At 43.6% G+C, this 20,140-nt stretch overlaps 1 protein-coding gene across 10 annotated transcripts in view; it reads left to right on the top strand.

Moving 5' to 3' along the window:
* Nucleotides 1-20,140, top strand: part of Grip163 (gamma-tubulin complex component 6) — a 521,720-nt gene that overhangs the window by 121,711 nt on the left and 379,869 nt on the right. For all 10 annotated transcript variants that reach the window (XR_011514995.1, XR_011514994.1, XM_070539799.1 and 7 more), the window contains 2 exons: nucleotides 6,414-6,483; nucleotides 7,132-7,262. Coding sequence is in view for 8 of the 10 variants with exons in the window: in XM_070539799.1 (XP_070395900.1) it covers nucleotides 6,414-6,483; nucleotides 7,132-7,262 (201 nt within the window). In the remaining 2 variants the exon portion in view is untranslated. The remainder of the gene's footprint in view (nucleotides 1-6,413; nucleotides 6,484-7,131; nucleotides 7,263-20,140) is intronic.

Genomic DNA, 20,140 nt, shown 5'->3' with positions numbered 1-20,140 from the left:
GTACGTGCATGGTCAGAAGTTGCAGGTGCATCTGAAGATGAAGAATTTTGAGAACGAATTTTTGAGTTACCCAGATGACTCAGCCAATTTGTCCGTGCTGGTGGAATGGTGGCTGAAGCTTTTTTCAGTCTTGACACAGTCCTCTGCAGACTTGATATCTCATCCATATTCTTCTGCATGCGCTTCTTTGTTCGTGGTGTAAAAGCCTTGCAAATTCAGCGCCAGCCCCTTCCTGTTGGTGTAGATGGGAGCTCCTGTGATGACCAAGATGTGTTTGGCGTAGACTCTGTTGGGGCAGAACGGTGACACATGAGATACAGCACAGATTAGCCAAACTCATGTGTGTTTTCTTTTATGTTTGAACCAATTAGTATACTGAAGCATAATTACGAACAAATGTTCATATCTGCTGCATACAAATGACGTATTTCAAGACTAACAAGCCAGTACAGCATATATCAAGCATATTTATTTCTGAACCATGTGTTGTTTACCTTGTAGTAGCAGTCAATGTCAACACAATGGCCTTGTTGTCGCAGGCAGCAACTTCTGTTTAGTGTGTGGCGTGTGTTGCTGAGGGAACAAACGCGAGTTAATGACATCTTAGTTGAAATCAAGAAAAAGAAATGGGCATGGGCAGGACATGTAATGAGGAGGGAAGATAACCGATGGTCATTAAGGGTTACGGACTGGATCCCAAGGGAAGGGAAGCGTAGCAGGGGGCGACAGAAAGTTAAGTGGGCGGATGAGATTAAGAAGTTTGCAGGCACGGCATGGCCACAATTGGTACATGACTGGGGTTGTTGGAGAAGTATGGGAGAGGCCTTTGCCCTGCAGTGGGCGTAACCAGGCTGATGATGATGATGATGATGATGATGATGATGATGGTGGTGTGTTGCTTTATACTGGTGCCGTCCTCATTACTGCATGTCTGGAACAGAAATTTTTACTGCATCAGAAATTGAAAAAGCACAATTTTGCAATATGAAATGCAAAAAGGTGTGACATGCATATTGTAATGGTTTGTGACTACAGAACACATGCAAATGTACCCTGTCTGTTCTAGGGTGCTCAAGCAGCATGTTAAATAAATATTGCTATTGTCCATAAAATTTATGTCTGCCTAACTACAATGCATGTCAACAGCTAAAGTATTATTAATATCACAAATGAGAACATTTGTGCATTCATTTATACACTAGAAGAGATCACACTGCTGGTTCCACAAGCAAATGCATGAAAGTCACGAAGCTATTAGAACTGATGCATTATTTTTCTGCACGAACGTGATGCACCGCTTCACTACTGCAAAAATAAATGCCCTACGGTAAACCAAACTGAACAGCAAGAACATTTAGAAGCAACAAGTACGAAATATGGGTGAATTATCATGCTTGCAACTGTTTAATGCATTAAATTCTGTACTTTCACTTCATTTTACCAAAGGATTATTCGGTTTTGTGGACGAAAGAAGTTGCCGGCGAACTCGAAAAAAATTTTTGTGTGTATATTGATAAGGCCACTCAGTCACCTATGGCCACGGCTACAACAAGATGAAAAACGAGGCGTGCATTCCAATATCGCTCTTTCTTTCCCGAGTGTGTGTGTATTACGACAGCCTCGCAAGTAAAGGTTTATTTAGGAAACAGCAACGGCGGATTCTGACTGCCCATGTGAAATGCAGGATCTAGTTCGTTAACTTGTGCCCACATGTAAGTTAATGATACGGATATTATATAACGATTCAAGCAGCGGTGTTAAACGACTCACCTTTATTGCCATTGTCAACCGCAGCAGAATCCATCTCCCGTTTTTATGCAGACGTGTTGCCACTGGCTCATGCCCGAAACCCAACTTTTGGGCGCACATGTCCGCTTGCAAACACATCACTGCACCCCAAGTTAAAGAACGCGAGACATCGAAGCGCCATAAACTAGTTTTAGCAGCAAAGAAGCAACCAGTCTGAGTGTATGAATGAATGAATCCATGCCACTGCGCACTCGAAAATACCGGTAAAAATGTTAAATCCAGGCCAGAGGTCACGTGAAAGATCGATGATGCTGAGCACAATTTGTGTTTATAGTGACAAAGAAACAATAAACTTACTAACAAAAAGTACAATATCTAATTAGCAATGATAATTTTGCCCTCTTTTCTATGTAATAAAAATGCTTTGGTTGTTGTAAGAGAAAGTTTGTAAGATAAAATTGCGTTTGTTGTGGCGCCTCTAGCGGGAAATGTTGGAACTAATGTAAGCATCCCGAAGTGACTCTACTATGCTGGTTTTGTTAGCAGCGGCGGGCGGTCAGTTTTTTCGCTCTGTGTGGCCATGTGTTGAACTTGAGAGTGTGCGGGGCCTAACCTCACCTGCTCTTTTGCCATCCTCTACTGCATTTCCCTTCTCTTGGCACCCTTTCTGTAACCCTAATGGTCCACTGGTTATCAAACCTATGCATTACATGACCTGCCCAGCTCCATTTATTTCTCTTAATGTCATTTAGACTATCAGCTATGCCCGTTTGCTCTCTGACCCACACTGCTCTCTTCCTGTCTCTTAATATTATGCCTATCAATCTTTGTTCCATCACTCTTTGTGTGGTCCTTAACTTGTTTTCAAGCTTTTTTGTCTGACTCCAAGTTTCTGCCCCATATGTCATCACTGGTAAAATGCACTGATTGTACACCTTTCTTTTTAGCGATAATAGTAAGCTTCCAGTCAGGATCTGAGTATCTGCCGTATGTGATCCAACCTAATTTTATTCTTCTGTAAATTTCCTTCCCATGATCAGGGTTCCCTGTGATTCATTGACCTAGGTAAACATATTCCTTCACAGATTCAAGAGGCTGATTGGCAATCCTAAACACTTGTTCCCTTGCCAGGCTATTCATAATTATTTGTTTTCTGCATATTAATCTTCAACTCCTCTCTTGCACTCTCTTTGTTAAGGTCCTCAATCATTTGTTGTAGCCCATCCCCAGAGTTGCTGAACAGGACGATGTCATCTGTAAACTGAAGGTTGCTGAGATATTCGCCGTTGATCCTTACTCCTAAGCCGTCACAATTTAATCGCTTGAATACTTCTTCCAAGCACGCAGCGAATATCATTAGAGAGATTGTGTCTCCTTGTCTGACCCCTTTCTTTATAGGTATCTTCCTATTTTTCTTGTGGAGAATTAGTGTAGCGGTGGAATATTTGTAGATATTTTCCAAGATATTTACGTAAGCCTCCTGTACTTTTTGATTACGTAATGCCTCTGTGACTGCTGGTATCTCTACTGAATCGAATGCCTTTTCGTAATCTATGAAAGCCATATAGAGAGGCTGATTATACTCTGTGGATTTCTTGATTACCTGATTGTTGACATGGTTGTAATCCATCGTAGATTATCCCTTCCTGAAGCCTGCCTGTTCCCTTGGTTGACTGAAGTCAAGTGTTGCCCTTATTCTATTGGAAATTATCTTGATGAATATTTTATACAATGCTGAAAGTAAGCTAATGGGCCTATAATTTTTCAGTCCTTTAACGTCTCCCTTCTTGTGGATCTTCTTGAATCATGAGGCATGGTGTATAAAGGGCCACTTTTTCCTGTTTCATGTCTTGCAAGGCCATTCTAACTTCATCATTAGTTATAGAAGGAGCCTGTGTATCCTGTTCATTGCTACTTTGAATGGAGGTATAGTGGCTCCTCTGTGTACTGTACAGGTGAGTATAGAATTCTTCCACTTCTTTTATTATATCTTCGAGATTGCTGATGATATTACCCTGCTTATCTTTCAGTGCATACATCTTGGTTTGTCCTATGCCAAGTTTCTTTTTCACTGATTTTAGGCTGCGTCCATTTTTTACGGCTTCTTCAGTTTTCTCACGTTATAGTTTCTATATCCCTTATTTTCTTCTTGTTGAGCAGTTTTGACGATTCCGCGTATTCTATCTGATCTCTTGAGTTGGACTGTTTCATTCTTTGTCATTTCTTCATTCGGTCCTTCGTTGCTTGGGAGAGCTTACCTACTGGTTGCCTTCGTGCGTTGCCTCCCACTTCAGTTGCTGCTTCTGAAGCCAGCCTAGTTGCGGTTTCATTCATTACCTCTATGTCGTCTACATCTTGCTGTTCTAAGGTTGCATATTTGTTTGCTAGTACCAGTCTGAATTGGTCCGTTTTTTTCTTACTGCGCCTAGATTGGTCTGTGTCTTCTTGAGCAATTTTACTCTTCCTCTCTTCAAATTCAGATGAATCCTAGACCTCACTACCCTACGATCACTGCACTTTACCCTACCTAACTTGTCTACATCCTGCCCTATGCTGGGGTTGGCGAAAGTATGAAATCAATTTCATTTTTTGATTCACCATTAGGGCTTTCCCGGGTCCACTTTCTGTTGCTACGCTTTCTGAAGAATGTGTTCATTATTCATAGCTTATTCCTTTCCGCAAATTCTACCAACATCTCTCCTGTAGCGTTTCTAGAACCAACATCGTAGTTGCCAATTGTTTGTTCACCAACCTACTTTTTCCCCACTTTTTCGTTGAAGTCGGCCATTACTACAGTGTACCAAGTTTGCACTTTTCTCTTGGCTAATTCCACATCTTCATAAAACTGATCTACTTCCTCATCATCATGACTGGAGGTTGGACCATAGGCTTGTACTACTTTCAATTAATACCTCTTATTAAGTTTTATTGCAACTACTGCTACCCTCGCAATAATGTTGTAGAATCCACCAGTGTTGCTCCCTATGTCCTTATGTATTAGGAATTCTCTCCCATATAACTTCCTATCTGGGAGTCCTCTAAGCAGAGAACGTGGCCGTTAGCATTGATAAGCCTCCCCCGTTCTTCTAACCTCACTAAGGCCAATGATATCCCAAACAATGTCTGACAGTTCCTGAAAGAGTCCTGCTAAGTTAGCCTCACACGAAAGAGTTCGGGTGGTAAAAGGGTCAGTTTCCATTGGCAAGGATCAGTTTCCATTGGCAGCCAGTCCGGGTCAAGAGATTCTTAGCACCCTCTGCTGCGTTACAGGTCTGACTGCCAGGTCTGATCAGGTGCTCCGCAGCTGCTGGGGACTGAGGGCCATGGGTTAATTGTAGGAATCATGAAGGAGGTAGTGGCCTAATAGTGCACTAGGGAGGCCAGTTCCTTTTCTGGTTAAGGAACAAATATAAATATTACACATAGTTTTACACAGATGGTTCTAAAACACAAGAACACATGGGTGTGTGGCTTGTAACAAGAAATTGGGAAGCAAGTGTTCGACTACCACAGTATGCCCCCATTTTCACAGCTGAAGTTTATGCAGCACATACTGTAGTTAAAAAAATTACCACAGACAAGTATAAAAATGCAGTCATATACACTGATTAATTTAGTATACTGAAGGCTCTACACCTGGAATCTGTGTGTGAACTCCTGCCAGGGGGTATATTAAGCATGGTGGCTTTTAACAAATTTGGGAGATCAGTTCAGTTCTGCTGGGTCCTAAGCTATGTTGCAATAATGGGTAATGAAGCAGCAGATAGATGTGTATCCATGGCAGCGTACAAAGGCATAACGAACACTGCATTTCCATATAAAGGTCATATCCGAGCAATTCAGAAGGCCTTGATGCCAGAATGGTGACACAAATGGGACTCTTGCGTAAACGACAAGCTACACCTTACTAAACCCATGTTTGGCATGTAGAAGTAATGTAATCACCAGGAACAATTTATTGAAATTCGCAGCACACCTCATAGGCAATATTTTACCATGGGAAAGATTGACCTCCAACATGCGAGAAGTGCCAAGAACCGCTAACTGTGATGCACATTTGACTGACATGTACACACATTGAAACACACGTACGAAAATTTTTGTACAATTTGGGTAAATTACATGTACTTTACACCGTGTTGTAGTTTTAGGAGATGATCCACTAGTTCCTTTACATGATGTGCTTAAATTTCTAAACAACATTTTTTACACAAGCTACAGAGCAACAAAGCTTTTGCTGTTCTTAAATTTGATTTATAACACCTTGTGTTTGGGGCAGCATAGCCTTAAGCAAGACTGCGAGTCGGCCTAGTTGGCACAAATTCATCTTAAAACTTATTGTGCGCAAATAAACAGGGACGAAGAATAGAAGAAACACAAGGACAAGCACTTTCGGTTAGAAAGCGCTCGTCCTTGTGTTTCTTCTATTCTTCGTCCCTGTTTATTTGCGCACAATAAGTTTTAGCATAGCCTTAGTCGCTTTTGTACCACTAAACCCAATTTAACTAACTGACCATTACCTTAAGAACTTGATGATAAGTGTGTCCTCTGCTCAGCGGTCACTATATGCTTGAAAACTGTTTTGTTGTTCTTTTATTGGTCATTGTATGTAGCCAAGTTTATATGAGAATGTGTTTTGCATGCCACTGCTTGTTGTCTTACAGGCAGCTTTTTGAGCACCTCGATGATGACCTGCAGGCCATGGACAACCAAGGCAACCTTGTTCTTCCAGGAGTGAGTGTTTTAACATTCGGGAAGTGTTTGTTGGGAAATAAAAGGGGGGTGAGGTCACATGATATAATTTACTAGGGCAGGCCTAGTTTTTAGGAACTTGGTTGACAGGCACTGCATTTGCTGTTACTGTTGGCAATATTGCTAGAAGCAGCCATGGCGTCATGCAGTCTGTGCACATTCCTTTGCTTGCACCTTGGCTCACAGGCACCTTCGATGCTACAATGATTGTTGCTACATCTGTTGTGTAATCCTCAGGACCAAATCACTACTTCACCCCATAGTGGCCAAGCTCTGCTCATCGTCGCATGTGTGCTTATGTGTGGCAGAGAATGTCTACTGGTGAAATACAAAAACAAGCCATTCCAAAATAGTGCAACTGTTGTGAAGAGGTACTTTATGTTAGCAATGACCCCATGTCTTCCAGTGCCCATTGTAGTGCCCCCATTCTCTGGCCAAATTATTTAGAAGCCAGTTTTGCAGCAGCATGATTTGCATGACCACAATAGAGCTTCAGTTCATGGGATATTTGTTGCAGAAACATAAGATTTGGCACGTGGAAGAGGCACATAAGTACCTGAGCTGATACTGAGGACACTGAACACACATGTTTATGAGTTTTTATTTCCTCATACAAGTGTGTCGTTGCAGCTGTGTGCAGCTGAGCCTGGGTGCGACCTCAATGGGAACCCTTTGTTCAGTTTGCACAGCCAGAGCTGGAAGCCAGCCCCTAGCGACATACCAGTCAGAGTGCCACCGCTCACTGCATTCACGAGACACAGGTGAGTCATTGGCCAGGACTGATAATGTTGAGCCAGTGGTAAAATATTGCCACTCAGCTTTGAACCCCCCCTTTAGCTCTGGAAATAGGTTATGGTTATGCTTGTACACATTGTACTTTTGGAGAGGACAGACCGTGCCTGCATGTCACCTTGATTACTGCAGTGACATGAAAGTAATAGGTGGGAGGTGCCCCTATGGTGAGGTTCACTTGACCATAAGTATAAAACAGTGCCAAAGACGTAAACAGTGAAAAGAAACAACATGACGCAGCACACCACGTTGTTGTTTCTTTTTGCTGTCTGCGTCCCTGGCGCTGTTTTATAATTATGTTATCACACCAACTCATCCAGCTGTCCCTACTTTCAATTGACCACGCAATAGTGCAAACCCTGTGGCACTGGTTTGGTTTGTTTAGATTTGTCACCTCTGTACACTGATGTGCATTCAGTATGCCTATGAAGTTCAGGACATGTCAGTGAGTAGATGTTTGAGCGTTTCAGCATTACAGGCCCATTTATTTCAGACGATGGCCATCAGCCTGTTAAATTAGGCAGCAGTACAAACATTGTATATGTTGTGCAGTCAAGGATTCTTTTTTTTTTTCTTGCATCTAAAGTTAGCTGCATTGTGCTTTTCTTGGATCTGCAGACATAAAGTGTGAATGTATACTGGGTGTGTGAGGTATTCAAGGACATAATGATGACTTCAAGAATAGCAACATTATTTCAATCAAGAATTGAAATATCCTTTTTCAGATTTCTTACATTGTTTCTTTTACTGCTCTTGTCGAAGGATATCGAATAAAACCATCATCTGCTTCAATTATTGAATGTATTTGACTTGGATAACAGTGGCACGCTCGGATCACATAGTGTGTGTAAATGTTGGACGGTGCTTCATCAATAGCAGCTTTTACATTGTGTGGCGGCTTATTAGTTTCCCTTTCAGTGACAGTGCCCATATATATAGATGCATGCAGGTTTAAGCTGGGAATTGGGAATGCCACATTAAAGGTGACATGTCTGCAGACGTTCCCAGCCAGCCTCTCTTGGATTGTACATGCCTTGCTGGAGCAAGCTAATTCATTACATAGGAGTGGCACATGATGACATCATGCACAGAAAGTTTGCCTGTTGACTTCCAGTTCCTCAGCAATGACCATATTTAGCCTTCCAGAGTTCTTATTCATCACGGCCTCCACCCGCTTGAGAAACTCAGCTGCCCAATGGTGTTTGACGACTAACAGCACTTATTTGTCTGCATCAGATGATAATTGGCCATAAACTTTTTCTCGTAACAAAAAGAAAGGATTTGGTGACATTCAAGAAGGTGGCAATCTCCAAGTAAATATGCACGTAAGGCAACTAGGTCTGTGTATGGCTTCATGTGTCAGACCAGAAGCTGATGCCCTTGAATATGCTTAACAGTCTTTTTTTTATTATTTATGAGGCTTGTGTACCCACAGATAAATCAACATCAATTAATTGTAAATAACGTGCATGTAACATTCCAAATACCTATATTTCTCACAGGCACCTCAACCGGTTACTGGGACAATAGTGCAACACGCTGACAAGCAGCCTGTTTGCTTTCATTAAACTTCTTGACCAGAGTTATCCATTGGCAACTGTAAATCATCACTGAAACACCACACAAAACCAAATTTTTGCTGCTGCAGAATTGCAAGCCCAGGAAGTAAAGTTTCAGTTTTAGTCGTAATTAGGGGCCAATATGGTCATCCTAAAATACATGAGAATATACAAAGGCAGAAATCATGGCAACGATGTTCACAACACGACCTGTGCAGATTGAATCCATAAAGTTTGACCCTTTCCCTACCGTAGACAAACTGAGCTTGTCATCACGGTTTGTATCGCTCCCACCAAATAGGATCGGGGTTCGTCCACGCTGGAACAAGGGTTTGTGCACACTGCATTTAAGCTGCCTTGATAAATTTTGTTTAGTTCTTTTTGGATTCAACAGATCGCGCAGTAAAAAAAATAAAAAGCGCATTCAATGCCAGGTAACATTTCGATGCTGGCAACTGTGATATAAAAATGGTGTCCTCCTCTGTGCGTGCGCGTGTCAGCAATGGCTCTGCTCGGGAAAAAAGAAAAAAAAAACTTTTGTTTGTGGAAGGTCTGTCGGACTCGGACAGTGAAGAAGAAGCTTGATTTTCTTTCGATAGTGGCAGGGACGATACTCAGCAGCATATCTTTTCCGAGTCGTCAGATTTGGATGACAACAGTGTCTCAACAAGTCGGCAATGGACAAGGTTTGTTTTCACGGCCATGCCTGGCGTAAAGGTACCTGTGACAGAGGACGGGAACTGTGCGCCGTATTTTGAATTGTTTCTAACGAATGAACTAATAGATTTCATTTCCCGTGATACCAACCACTACACATACCTAGTGTGAAGAATGGGGAGTAGCACTCTGCACTATTCTGTGTTTTGAAATATACCACACCAACTCTACAATCTAGGGATCTAACATCCTTGCCACAAGCATGAGCCCCACTTGTCACAGTATTGTCACAGTAGCTGTATTGTTTTTCCAAAGAGACATTTTTTTGCAACGAGGACTGCAGAAAGTCGGAGACTCTCCGCTGTGCAGTGCAGTGAAGCCGATCCTCTCTCCATACTTTCAAAAAAATATTTTGCATGTGTTTTGCAAATAAAGTGCTTTTAAGGATATTTTTTGGTTGTTTCAAAATGTGTATATTTATTTAGGAAAAAAAAAATTGGTATTCTTGTATTGTTTTTGGCCAAGAAACTCTGTAAGGAAAGGGTTAATAAACCATCATTTGGGGTCCAAAACAGTGGTGGAACAGCTGCGCCAATTGCACGAGACAATCCTGGGCCAGAAAGGTATTTGAGTGGAAAATTTTGTCGAGCTAGCGTCAAACTATGCATAAGAGCGAAACCCTCTTTCTGTCGCTTCTTTGCAGCTACCAAAACTGAAATCAAAACCAACGTCATGCTCACCATCATCATAGAAGGAAGCACATGCCCATCGGAGTTGTTCGGTTCGGCATTCGGGTACATTTTTTTCTGACAGTCGTACCATATGGACGTACAGTGTAGTCCGCTGTACTGTCTTGCGGGCATCTTAAGGTACATTCGATTTGCCCGCACCACCTGAACCAGTTCATGAGGTGCTGCACCCTGCTTATCGTTCCAGTGGTGCAGCAATGGCACCTGCTGAACCACTCTGTTCGTTTCAAAAGGTGCAGGAAAGGCGCAGGGTTAGTTCATGATTTTGCTGCTCCTACTCCTCTATCAAAACCGACTTGGTTAGGCATACAGGTGTGAAGCAGCAGCACAGCAGATGACGTAGCATACGGACGCGAGCATCGTTAAAAGTCTGTTTACGTACATTTGATGTGTCTACGCAAGTGGGGTGTGTATTTCTGCCCCAGAAATCAATCGTACCTGTAGTTCAGGACCTCTCAAACTTACGCACTCTGTGTACAATAGCCGGACACAACATAATGCCTGCACCACATATGCACCTTGGCATTCATTTCAAGTTCCTCGCTGTGCCTGCACTGTGGAAATCGAGCTGCACAATCTCTGAACTTCTTGTGAACTGCCGTGACCTGTTTCACAGTGGTGCAGGCGAATCGAATGGGCCTTTATTTCAGTACCCATGCAACCTGCGTGGTACCACAGAGTTTGCCGAAGGGGGATGTCACATTCTAGGATTAAAGGTTACCTTTTCCGATGCCTATGGGTGACAGAGGGGCTTTGCAAAGAAGCCGCAGCAATCAGATTTCCATGTTGTGCATAGTTTAGAATGGTATTCACGGCGACATGTTGCATCGAGTTAGGGTTGCTGTGCTATTTCCGTGAAGTAGCGTGGCCAACACCAATGCAAAACCCTCCTTGCACCTCGTGCATGCACAATGATGCTGACGCCACTTCTTTGCGGCCCCTATTCGAAAGCTCCATAATGTGCATGGCATGACATGAGTGTATTGCATGATGTCATGTTGAGTGCAGGCGTGCAAACTCGACCAGTCTTGCGGTGAGCCTTTGTCCACAAGCTGTTACTGTCGCATTGTGTTACATCCTGGGTTAATAATATCAAGTTAGTTTTTCTTCTTGGTAAGCATTGTGGAATACTGGCTAACATGCAGTGACCAGGGAAGTAACTTCACATTTATTCTGTAGTAGTCTTCTATCCTGACTGAATGTCGCCAAGAGTGAATAACAGAGGACATTATGCGAATGGCATTCACTGTATGTTGATGGATGTTCATGGTGGTCACTGAGTATTTCTTGTTCATCGTGCTTGAATACGTTTGATTAGTTAACTTTATAAACTTGCCTGATCGATGAGATGTCAATGAAAAGTTGTGAAGGACATTGAGAAATTACCAATAACAGCATTTGACGCAACTTAGAATACATGCAGAGCCTTTTTCTTTTCTTTTTCTTTTTTTGAACAAAAAAGAAAGCAGAATGACTAAAAGGGGGCAAGTTGGTTCGGATTCATAATTACAGCTGGGCGGCGTGACTTAGCATGGATAGCAGAGACATAGAAAAAGGATGGGACATACACTGTAACCACAACAAAACATTTATTCAAGAGATATGGTTTTACATATCCTTACTCAAACATGTTGAGTCTATGTTTTTGTTGTCACTTAGATTTGTTCATCTACATTTACAATTCGTCTTCTCATGTACTTTCGTGCTTAATATGAGTTGCAACGTGAGCATACACCCGTCAGTTCTTTCGATAATAAATATGTCGAGCGCCATTTCTCTTGTAAACAGGGTGCTACCAGTAATCAGAACGGTGTCCAGCAATTTTTTTGTTTAGGCGCTGCCGTGCTGCCTTACGGGCACTATTTAGCATCGTGGCAGCACCTACACAAAGAAGAAAACAGAGAAAAAGGATTGCAGAAGAGTATGCATTTAGGCTGGTTTGTTCATGATTATGAGCACAAAACGGCACTATACGACAGGACGAAGAGAGGGACACAGACCCTCTCTTCACTGTCATCCAGGTGTCCTTATTCTTTCAGTCAGCGTATATATATATATATATATATATATATATATTTCTATTAATTTATCATATATAAATTAATGGGAATGAAAGTGGATGAAAAAACAACTTGCCGCAGGTGGGAACCGATCCCACAACCTTCACATTTCGCGTGTGATGCTCTACCAATTGAGCTACCGTGGCGCCGTTTTCCCATCCACTTTCTTGGGTATTTATGCTTCCTAGTAGAAACCTGGGAGTGTTAGCCAGCGTCACCACTCACAGACCTTGACGGTGGACGTGGAACGTCCTTGCTGCCGCAGGCATCACGAGAACATGATCTTCTCATGATCTTCTCTTCTAAGATCACATTCTCGTGACGCCTGCAGCAGCAAGAATGTTCCATGTCCACCGCCAAGGTCTGTGAGTGGTGGCGCTGGCTAACACTCCCAGGTTTCTACTAGGAAACATAAATACCCAAGAAAGTGAATGGGAAAACGGCACCGCAGTAGCTCAATTGGTAGAGCATCGCAATTAAACAATTGGTGAACGCACAGTGAAATTTAGTTAGAGCCAGGCGGTCGTAAACCAACTACGTTCATAAGCCGAATGTTACCCACAATGACGTGAAAACCAATTATTTTTTTTTAATTCTCTACACGTGCCGGTCAGAATTTTCATGCTTCCAGAAAAATGCACGTGCATCCCTTGTGATCGGCGTTCTGTGTTGCAGGGACGCGTGACTCTCACGCGTCCCCTGATATGTTGTTTTCCCGCATAGCTCCCGTCTCCTGCAATCCGGCTTCGTTGCGTGGCTTGATGCCCGTGGCAGTCAGTGTGGTTGAAGCGCAGTACGAGATGGCGCGAGTGTTGTGCTGCTAACACCACCTAATGGCAGGGTCACTTGGGCGCGGAAAGGAGAAGGCTCTTCCTCTTGGGTGCGGGGTCGGCAACCGACGTGGACGTTCCGCGCGTGCGCTGATCCATGCTTCTGTGAGGCCGTCTCGCGAGGCCTCGTTCGAACATGCCACCGTTTGCGTGACCAAACGCGCGAAACACCAGGCGATGGTATGGGGCGAACATATTCGCTTGTTATCCGGTCGGGGTGAGTCGGACTGCCGCGATTTGTTGCGCGCCCATCGGCATGTTTGTGGATAGCAGCTCGGCTAGCAGGCATTAGTCTATGAAAGGTGCAATAGGTGCCCTTTTGATTGTTTGCCCTACTGTGTTGTCGTTCCTTTGTCCCAAAAGCATGTGTGAGAACACCACAGTGTCAGTCTTGTCGAGATTATTTGCACCGATTAGAAATTTTTAAGCTCCATAGTGCTTGACATACTTATTTTTGTGGGCAAGGCCAATAGAGAGCCTCTACAAACTAATAAAATCATAAACGGCTTCTTAAAGCCAGAAAAATTGGGATAATAACCGACCTTTTACAGCACAGCAAAAGCTTGCGATGCGCGTCTTTGAGCCCATAAACATCTTTCGCCACTTGGCGACGGCTGTAGAAACTTGAGAGGTGCGGCAACGCGCTTGCGGCGCTCATTTGGCCACCTCTCCTATTTTTCTGCCGTGGTGGGGACGCTCGACATTCAAGCATCCCCTGATATTGTTTTCCTCGCGTGGCTCCCATCTGCTGTAATCTGGCTTTGCCGTGTGGCTTTGTGATTGCAGCATATTATGAGATATGGTGCGAGAGTTATGACGCTGCTAACGCCACCTAACGACGCAACAAGGAGTAGGATCTTCCACTTGGGCTTGGGGTGGGCGAGCGGCGCGGACCTCCCACGTGTGTGCTGATCGATGCTTTGTGGGACCGTCCCGGGAAAGGTTTTTGGGTATGACACCGACATGGATGAACACGATCATTCTAACATGCCACTGTTCGCATGACCGTACACACGAACGATTAGGCATTGGTGTCCAGCATGGGGACAAACATATTCGCTTGGTATCCGGTTGCGGTGAGTCGGACTAACTTCGATTTGTCTTGTGTCCATATTCAGCAAGCAAGCATTAGTGTGTGAAACATGCAATAAATGCCTTTGTGATTGTTTGCACTGTGTTGTTCCTTTGTTCCAAGAGCATGTTGGAGACCACACATCTAGCTGCCCAACATGGACCTTTTGGGGCATCGGATGATAGTTTTCACAGTTTTGCTTGGTTCGAGACAACCTTTGTTTGAACTTAAGCGCAGACCTAGCATGGATTTTGATCACTAGCGTCGGCAGCACGCTTTCTTGAGCGAGGCAATGGTTGCTGTAGCGTTTGAACTTTTCAACATGCTAAACCTTTTCGCAAGTGTTTTTGAAAAACATTCGTTGGTATGAGAGCCACATGGTCTGCATCCTGGGAGAGTGAGGCTTAGCACCTGCAGAGCATTGGCAAGCCTGAAGCGAGGGAGTATGGAAGCCTTGTGGGTGGTCTAAGTTTCTTATGTAAGTAGCCTCTTCCATTTTGACTCTGGAAGTCGCGGCTCTGGGGGGAGGATAGGCATCACTCATCACATTACACATGTGCAATTCACACCCTTAGACAGGTTAACTCCTTATCTGACAAGTACACAGATGGTGTGCTGACGTACCCTGAACCAAGTCGCAAAATCGTTTCAACTTCAAGTATTTCGCGGGTTCACTATGCCATAACAACAAGCCCAAACAGCCACATTACTCTTTTTTTTCTTCAAACAACTTGTCTCAAGACTAGCTTTGAATTTATTTGGTGGGTGCGGAAGTGTCATGACCCGGTCGTATGTATGTGCTCGGACTGCGGATAAAAGAGAGAGATGGGGGGTTCATGTGAAGTTGCTGTGATCCTCCAGATCTCAGAATCAACAGTGATTGAGTCATGTGGTGCACGGTCCTTTTGTCTGCTGTGCAGGCTGGGAACGTATCCTGCAACAATCACTTTCAGTGATACTATCTCCTTCACGTGACGTAGTGCTCAGCCAGCCAATCGGCATGCACCTGACGGTCAAGGAGATAGTATCACTGAAAGTGATCGTCGCAGAATATGTCGTCTGCTGGCCTTACCCACCTGCCATAAAGTTAGAATAGCCCTATTGTATTTTGGAGAAAAACTGGAAACCAAAGCATTCTCTGCCATAAGAAAGATTGCCCCGAATCACAGGTCCACTATTTAGAACATCATTGGTATGCAGTACAACAGAACATCAATAATTCATTAGTTTCAGAGGGGGAAAAAAAGCACTTGAATCTGAACAACAGATATTCTATTGTAGCGTTTTTAACTAGAACGGCAGCAGAAATAACATAATCTCAGTGTGACAGGTGTCCGTCATAATCTGAAACCACGCAGTGGAGCTTTTCCAACCAAATGGTAGGCGGTTGTACTCAAACAACTCAAATGGGGTTATGAACGTGGTGTACTTCTTCGTTTCTTCACTTAGTGGAATCTGCCAAAAGCCTTTGCAGAGGTCTATTTGTGAAAAACATTGGCAAGCACCAGTTTCGTTAATGATGTCGATTCTTGGCATTGGATAAGGTATCAATTCAGTTTGACGATTGAGAACCCGGTAGTCTGTGCAGAGGCGGAATGTCCCGTCTTCTTTTCATTTCATTTCATTTTATTACCTTAAAGACCCACGAGGGGTATTGCATAAGGGGTGGGTACATATATTTTGGTGAGCGAGTGTTAGCAGAACGAAACATGACTGGTAACATTATTGGCATAGTTGGATGAGCACGTGATGGCTGCGATGTCGTTGGGTAGGTCGTTCCAGTCTGCTGCAGTACGGGAGAAAAATGATGCGGCAAAAGTGGTAGTTCGGGCACGAGGTCGGGAAACTTGAAGCGGATGACGAGTGCGATGAGATATGCGGGCTGGAGGGACGATGTAGGGTGCGCGACCTAGTGAACTATGAAAAAAATTTATGAAACAAGCAAAGGCTGGCAATGCGGCGACGAAGTGATAAGGGCAATAAGTCGGATTCAGCTTTCAAAGCTGACACACTGATGTCGTAAGAATATGATGAATGAATGAATCTGGCTGCTCTGTTTTGGACTGATTCGAGTGCATTTATAAGGTAAGCTTGGTGCGGGTTCCAAATGGGTGAGGCATATTCTAATTTTGGTCTGACAAGGGATTTGTACGCTAATAATTTCACATGTTTAGGGGCTTGGCGGAGATGACGTCTTAAAAATCCAAGTGTTTTATTAGCGGATGAAATGATGTTCGTAACGTGTGTACTCCAGGACAAGTCGCCACACAAGGTAATGCCTAAGTACTTGTAGGATAGGACCGGTTGTACAGGGACGTTAGCTATGACGTATGGGAAATGAAGTGGGTTACGGCGACGCGTGAAGGACAAGATATTGCATTTTTGAGGGTTAAGTTCCATTAACCAATTGGCACACCATTCCTGAATGCGGTTAAGGTCGTCTTGAAGAGATGTTTGGTCAGAAGCGTTATTAACCTTGCGATAAATTACACAATCATCGGCGAACATGCGAATATTACTAGAGACATGCGTTGGTAAATCGTTAATATAAATTAGAAACAGAAGCGGACCGAGGACACACCCTTGCGGGACACCTGACGTTACTGGGATAGGACTGGAGTTGTGATTATTAACGGTAACGTACTGTGAGCGGTTAGTCAAGAATTCTTCTATCCATTTAAAGATATTAGAGGGAAGGTTCAAATATGAAAGTTTAAGTAGTAGGCGTTTGTGAGGAACCTTGTCAAACGCTTTTGCATAGTCAAGAAAAATAGCATCGGTCTGTACGTTAGAGTCAAGATTAGCCTGCAAATCATGAATAAAAATGGCCAGCTGTGTTTCGCATGAGAAGCCTTTTCGAAAACCATGTTGCGCAGAATGAAAAAAGTTGTGACAATCGAGAAAGCTCATGACATTGGAGTAGATGACGTGTTCCATGAGTTTGCAGGGTACGCTGGTGAGGGAAATGGGACGGTAGTTAAGGGGAGAATTTTTTTTACCTGACTTGAAGACTGGAACGACCTTACCGCTTTTCCACTCGCGTGGTAGTTGACCTGTTAACAGTGACTGTGAAAAAAGTAAGCATAAAAATTGCGCACAAATATCCTTGTTATTCTTCAAAAACTTTGGGTTAATATTGTCGATACCGGATGAAGATGAAATTTTCATGGTTTCAATTAGGGACGAAATGCCAGATGACGTGAAGACAACTGGTGGCATAGCATAATTTATTACTGAGGGTGGTGCTGAAAATGATGGTGGTATTTCAGTTTCTTTTGTAAATACGGATGAGAAGGCAGAGTTAAACATAGTAGCGCACTCAGCATCAGTGAAGACTGTGCCTGACTCATCTGTGAGGGTTATTTCTGGTTCGTGATGCGGATTGATAACTTGCCAGAACTTTCTGGGGTTACTAGTTAGCATATTCGGCAAGTCCGAGTGAAAAAAGGTATGCTTGGCATCAGAAATAGCGGCGAGATATGATCGTTCAGCTTCATGATATTTCACCCATGCGCTATGCGTCCCTTGAGACCTGGCTGAACGGTAAAGACGCTTCTTTTTGTTATCCAAACGTTTCAATGTTTTAGTAAACCATGGCTTTTGTGAATTAGAGTGAAAACTAATTTGGGGGATGAATCTATTAGTTAGACTTTCGAGTTTGTCTTTGAAGAGTAACCAATTTTCTTGAACACTGCGGGAATAAAAATGTGACGAGAAGACTTGAAAAAACGCGTTAAGTTCATTATTTATGGCGTTATAATTTCCTTTGTTATAAAGACGGATGGTTTTATGGTATTTGCGGCGCCGGTTTGGCGTAAGGAGAAGGTTAGCGTGAATTACTTTGTGGTCGCTTATTTCAGGTAGGTATGTAATGGGCTGAACGCTGTCTGGGTGATTGGTTAATAAGAGATCTAAAATATTTGCACAGTTCTGTGTTACGCGGGTAGGTTCAAGTATTACCTGAGTAAGGTTGAGGTTATTGCAGAAATCTAGGAATTCCCGCGTTTCTCCATTGTTAGCTATAGGTGCGGGCTGGGTATGCCAGTCAATATTCGGAAAATTAAAATCGCCGAAGAGGAAGATGTGTGAATTCGGATGCTTTGCGGACAGTTGACTTAGTACGTTATTAAGCTGACGGGAAAAATCCTGGTTACTATGTGGCGGCCTATAACAAACGCCTAGTAAAACTGTGTTAGGTGCTGCGTGAAAGATTAGCCACAACATTTCGAGGTCAGATGAATCTTGTATTAGGGAACATGATAAATCGTGGTTGACGGCAATGAGTACGCCCCCTCCTCATGAATCTTTACGATCTTTCCGAAAAACTTGAAAGTTTGGTAGATCGGTCAGTATTTCGTTGTCTGTCATGTCACCGTTCAGCCAAGTCTCAGTTAGTATAAGCAGGTTGCTGCTTGATGATGAAACAAGGCTAGAAATAATTTCACGCTTAGGAATAAAACTACGAATGTTAGTGTATATAACGGAGAGCGAGAGGTTAGATAAAGAAGCGTTCTTGGCGCGTTTCCCTGAGGGTTCACGACGAGGTGATTGATAATCTGATTGTGAGGGCCGAGTTGTTATTTCCTTGACTGTTTGCGTGGTTTCGTCGAACATGTAGCGCTTGAGACCAATGTGCAGTGTCTTAAAATTCAAAGCAAACTTTGTTCTCTTTTCTTTAGCGAACGCGACTAGATGCTTTCGCGCATTACGTATTTTGAGGGAAAAGTCCACGCCGACGCTGAAGTTAGTTTGCTTAAACTTATGACCATTCGATAATATGGTGTCTTTAATCTTAGATGAAGTAAACTTGACGATGATTGGACGAGTGTGGTTAGGTTTGTAACGCCCAAGGCGATGGGCGCGCTCAATGTTCTCAGGGTTAATTGTTATGCTCAAGTTCTGACAGCAATGGTTGATGACTGTTTCCTCAGAGCCAGCAAAATTTTCGGATGGGTTATTATCGGGAATGCCATAGAATATAAGATTATTGCGGCGCGAGCGATTTTCTGCATCCTCAATTCGCGCATCTAGAATGTGTAAATGTCGAGCAAACCCAGCACTCTCAGATTTCATTGCTTCGAAATTGGTTTGAAGATCTGAAAAAGCTTGGAAATGGGCCTCCAGATTGGTCATTCGCTTAGTCAAGCCGGCTATCGCAACTTCAGTGGAATTTATCTTAGTTTTGAGGTCTTGTATTTTGAAAATGAGCTTGGTTTGACCGGCGGATACATTCTTTAGTTCAGCGAGCACTTGGTCGATAGTGTTAGGGCCGGGGTTAGATTCGATATCACCTGCCATAAGCAGCAAGGCACGCAAAACATTGCCGCAATCAGCCACAAGAAAAACGCAGCACTGCGGGCTCGGCAGCTGCACTAAGAAGTAGTTGCTAGTTTTTTTTGCAAACAGGGAATACTTGTTACCAACCTGCATGATGAATACAAGAGGATTAGTGACTTGTGCGGGAGCACAGCCACCGAGCCCACAGAGCGGCGAAGCTGGTTGCAGCACTTTTATATCGGCGGTTGATGGCAGTGGTGATGCGGCTTTCCATTGGGCATCCAGGAACAGAAAACCGGGTAGTGGCATTGACGGACAGGATGAGGCGTTCATGTTGGGCGGAAGCAGGAATAAGATGCCGTTATCACAGCAGCTGGGTGCTGTAGTCGAGACGGTGGCAGGGGAAAGGGCGAGATGAGCAGCGAAGAGCGCATTGGCAGCGACGGCAAACACCTGCATGATGAATACAAGAGGATTAGTGACTTGTGCGGGAGCACAGCCACCGAGCCCACAGAGCGGCGAAGCTGGTTGCAGCACTTTTATATCGGCGGTTGATGGCAGTGGTGATGCGGCTTTCCATTGGGCATCCAGGAACAGAAAACCGGGTCGTGGCGTTGACGGACAGGATGAGGCGTTCATGTTG

This window comes from Dermacentor albipictus, chromosome 6, assembly GCF_038994185.2.
Source record: "Dermacentor albipictus isolate Rhodes 1998 colony chromosome 6, USDA_Dalb.pri_finalv2, whole genome shotgun sequence".
In the NCBI taxonomy this organism is placed as follows: Eukaryota; Metazoa; Arthropoda; class Arachnida; order Ixodida; family Ixodidae; genus Dermacentor; species Dermacentor albipictus.
The sequence above is the reverse complement of the archived record's forward strand: the minus strand, read 5'-3'. Positions and strand labels throughout refer to the sequence as shown.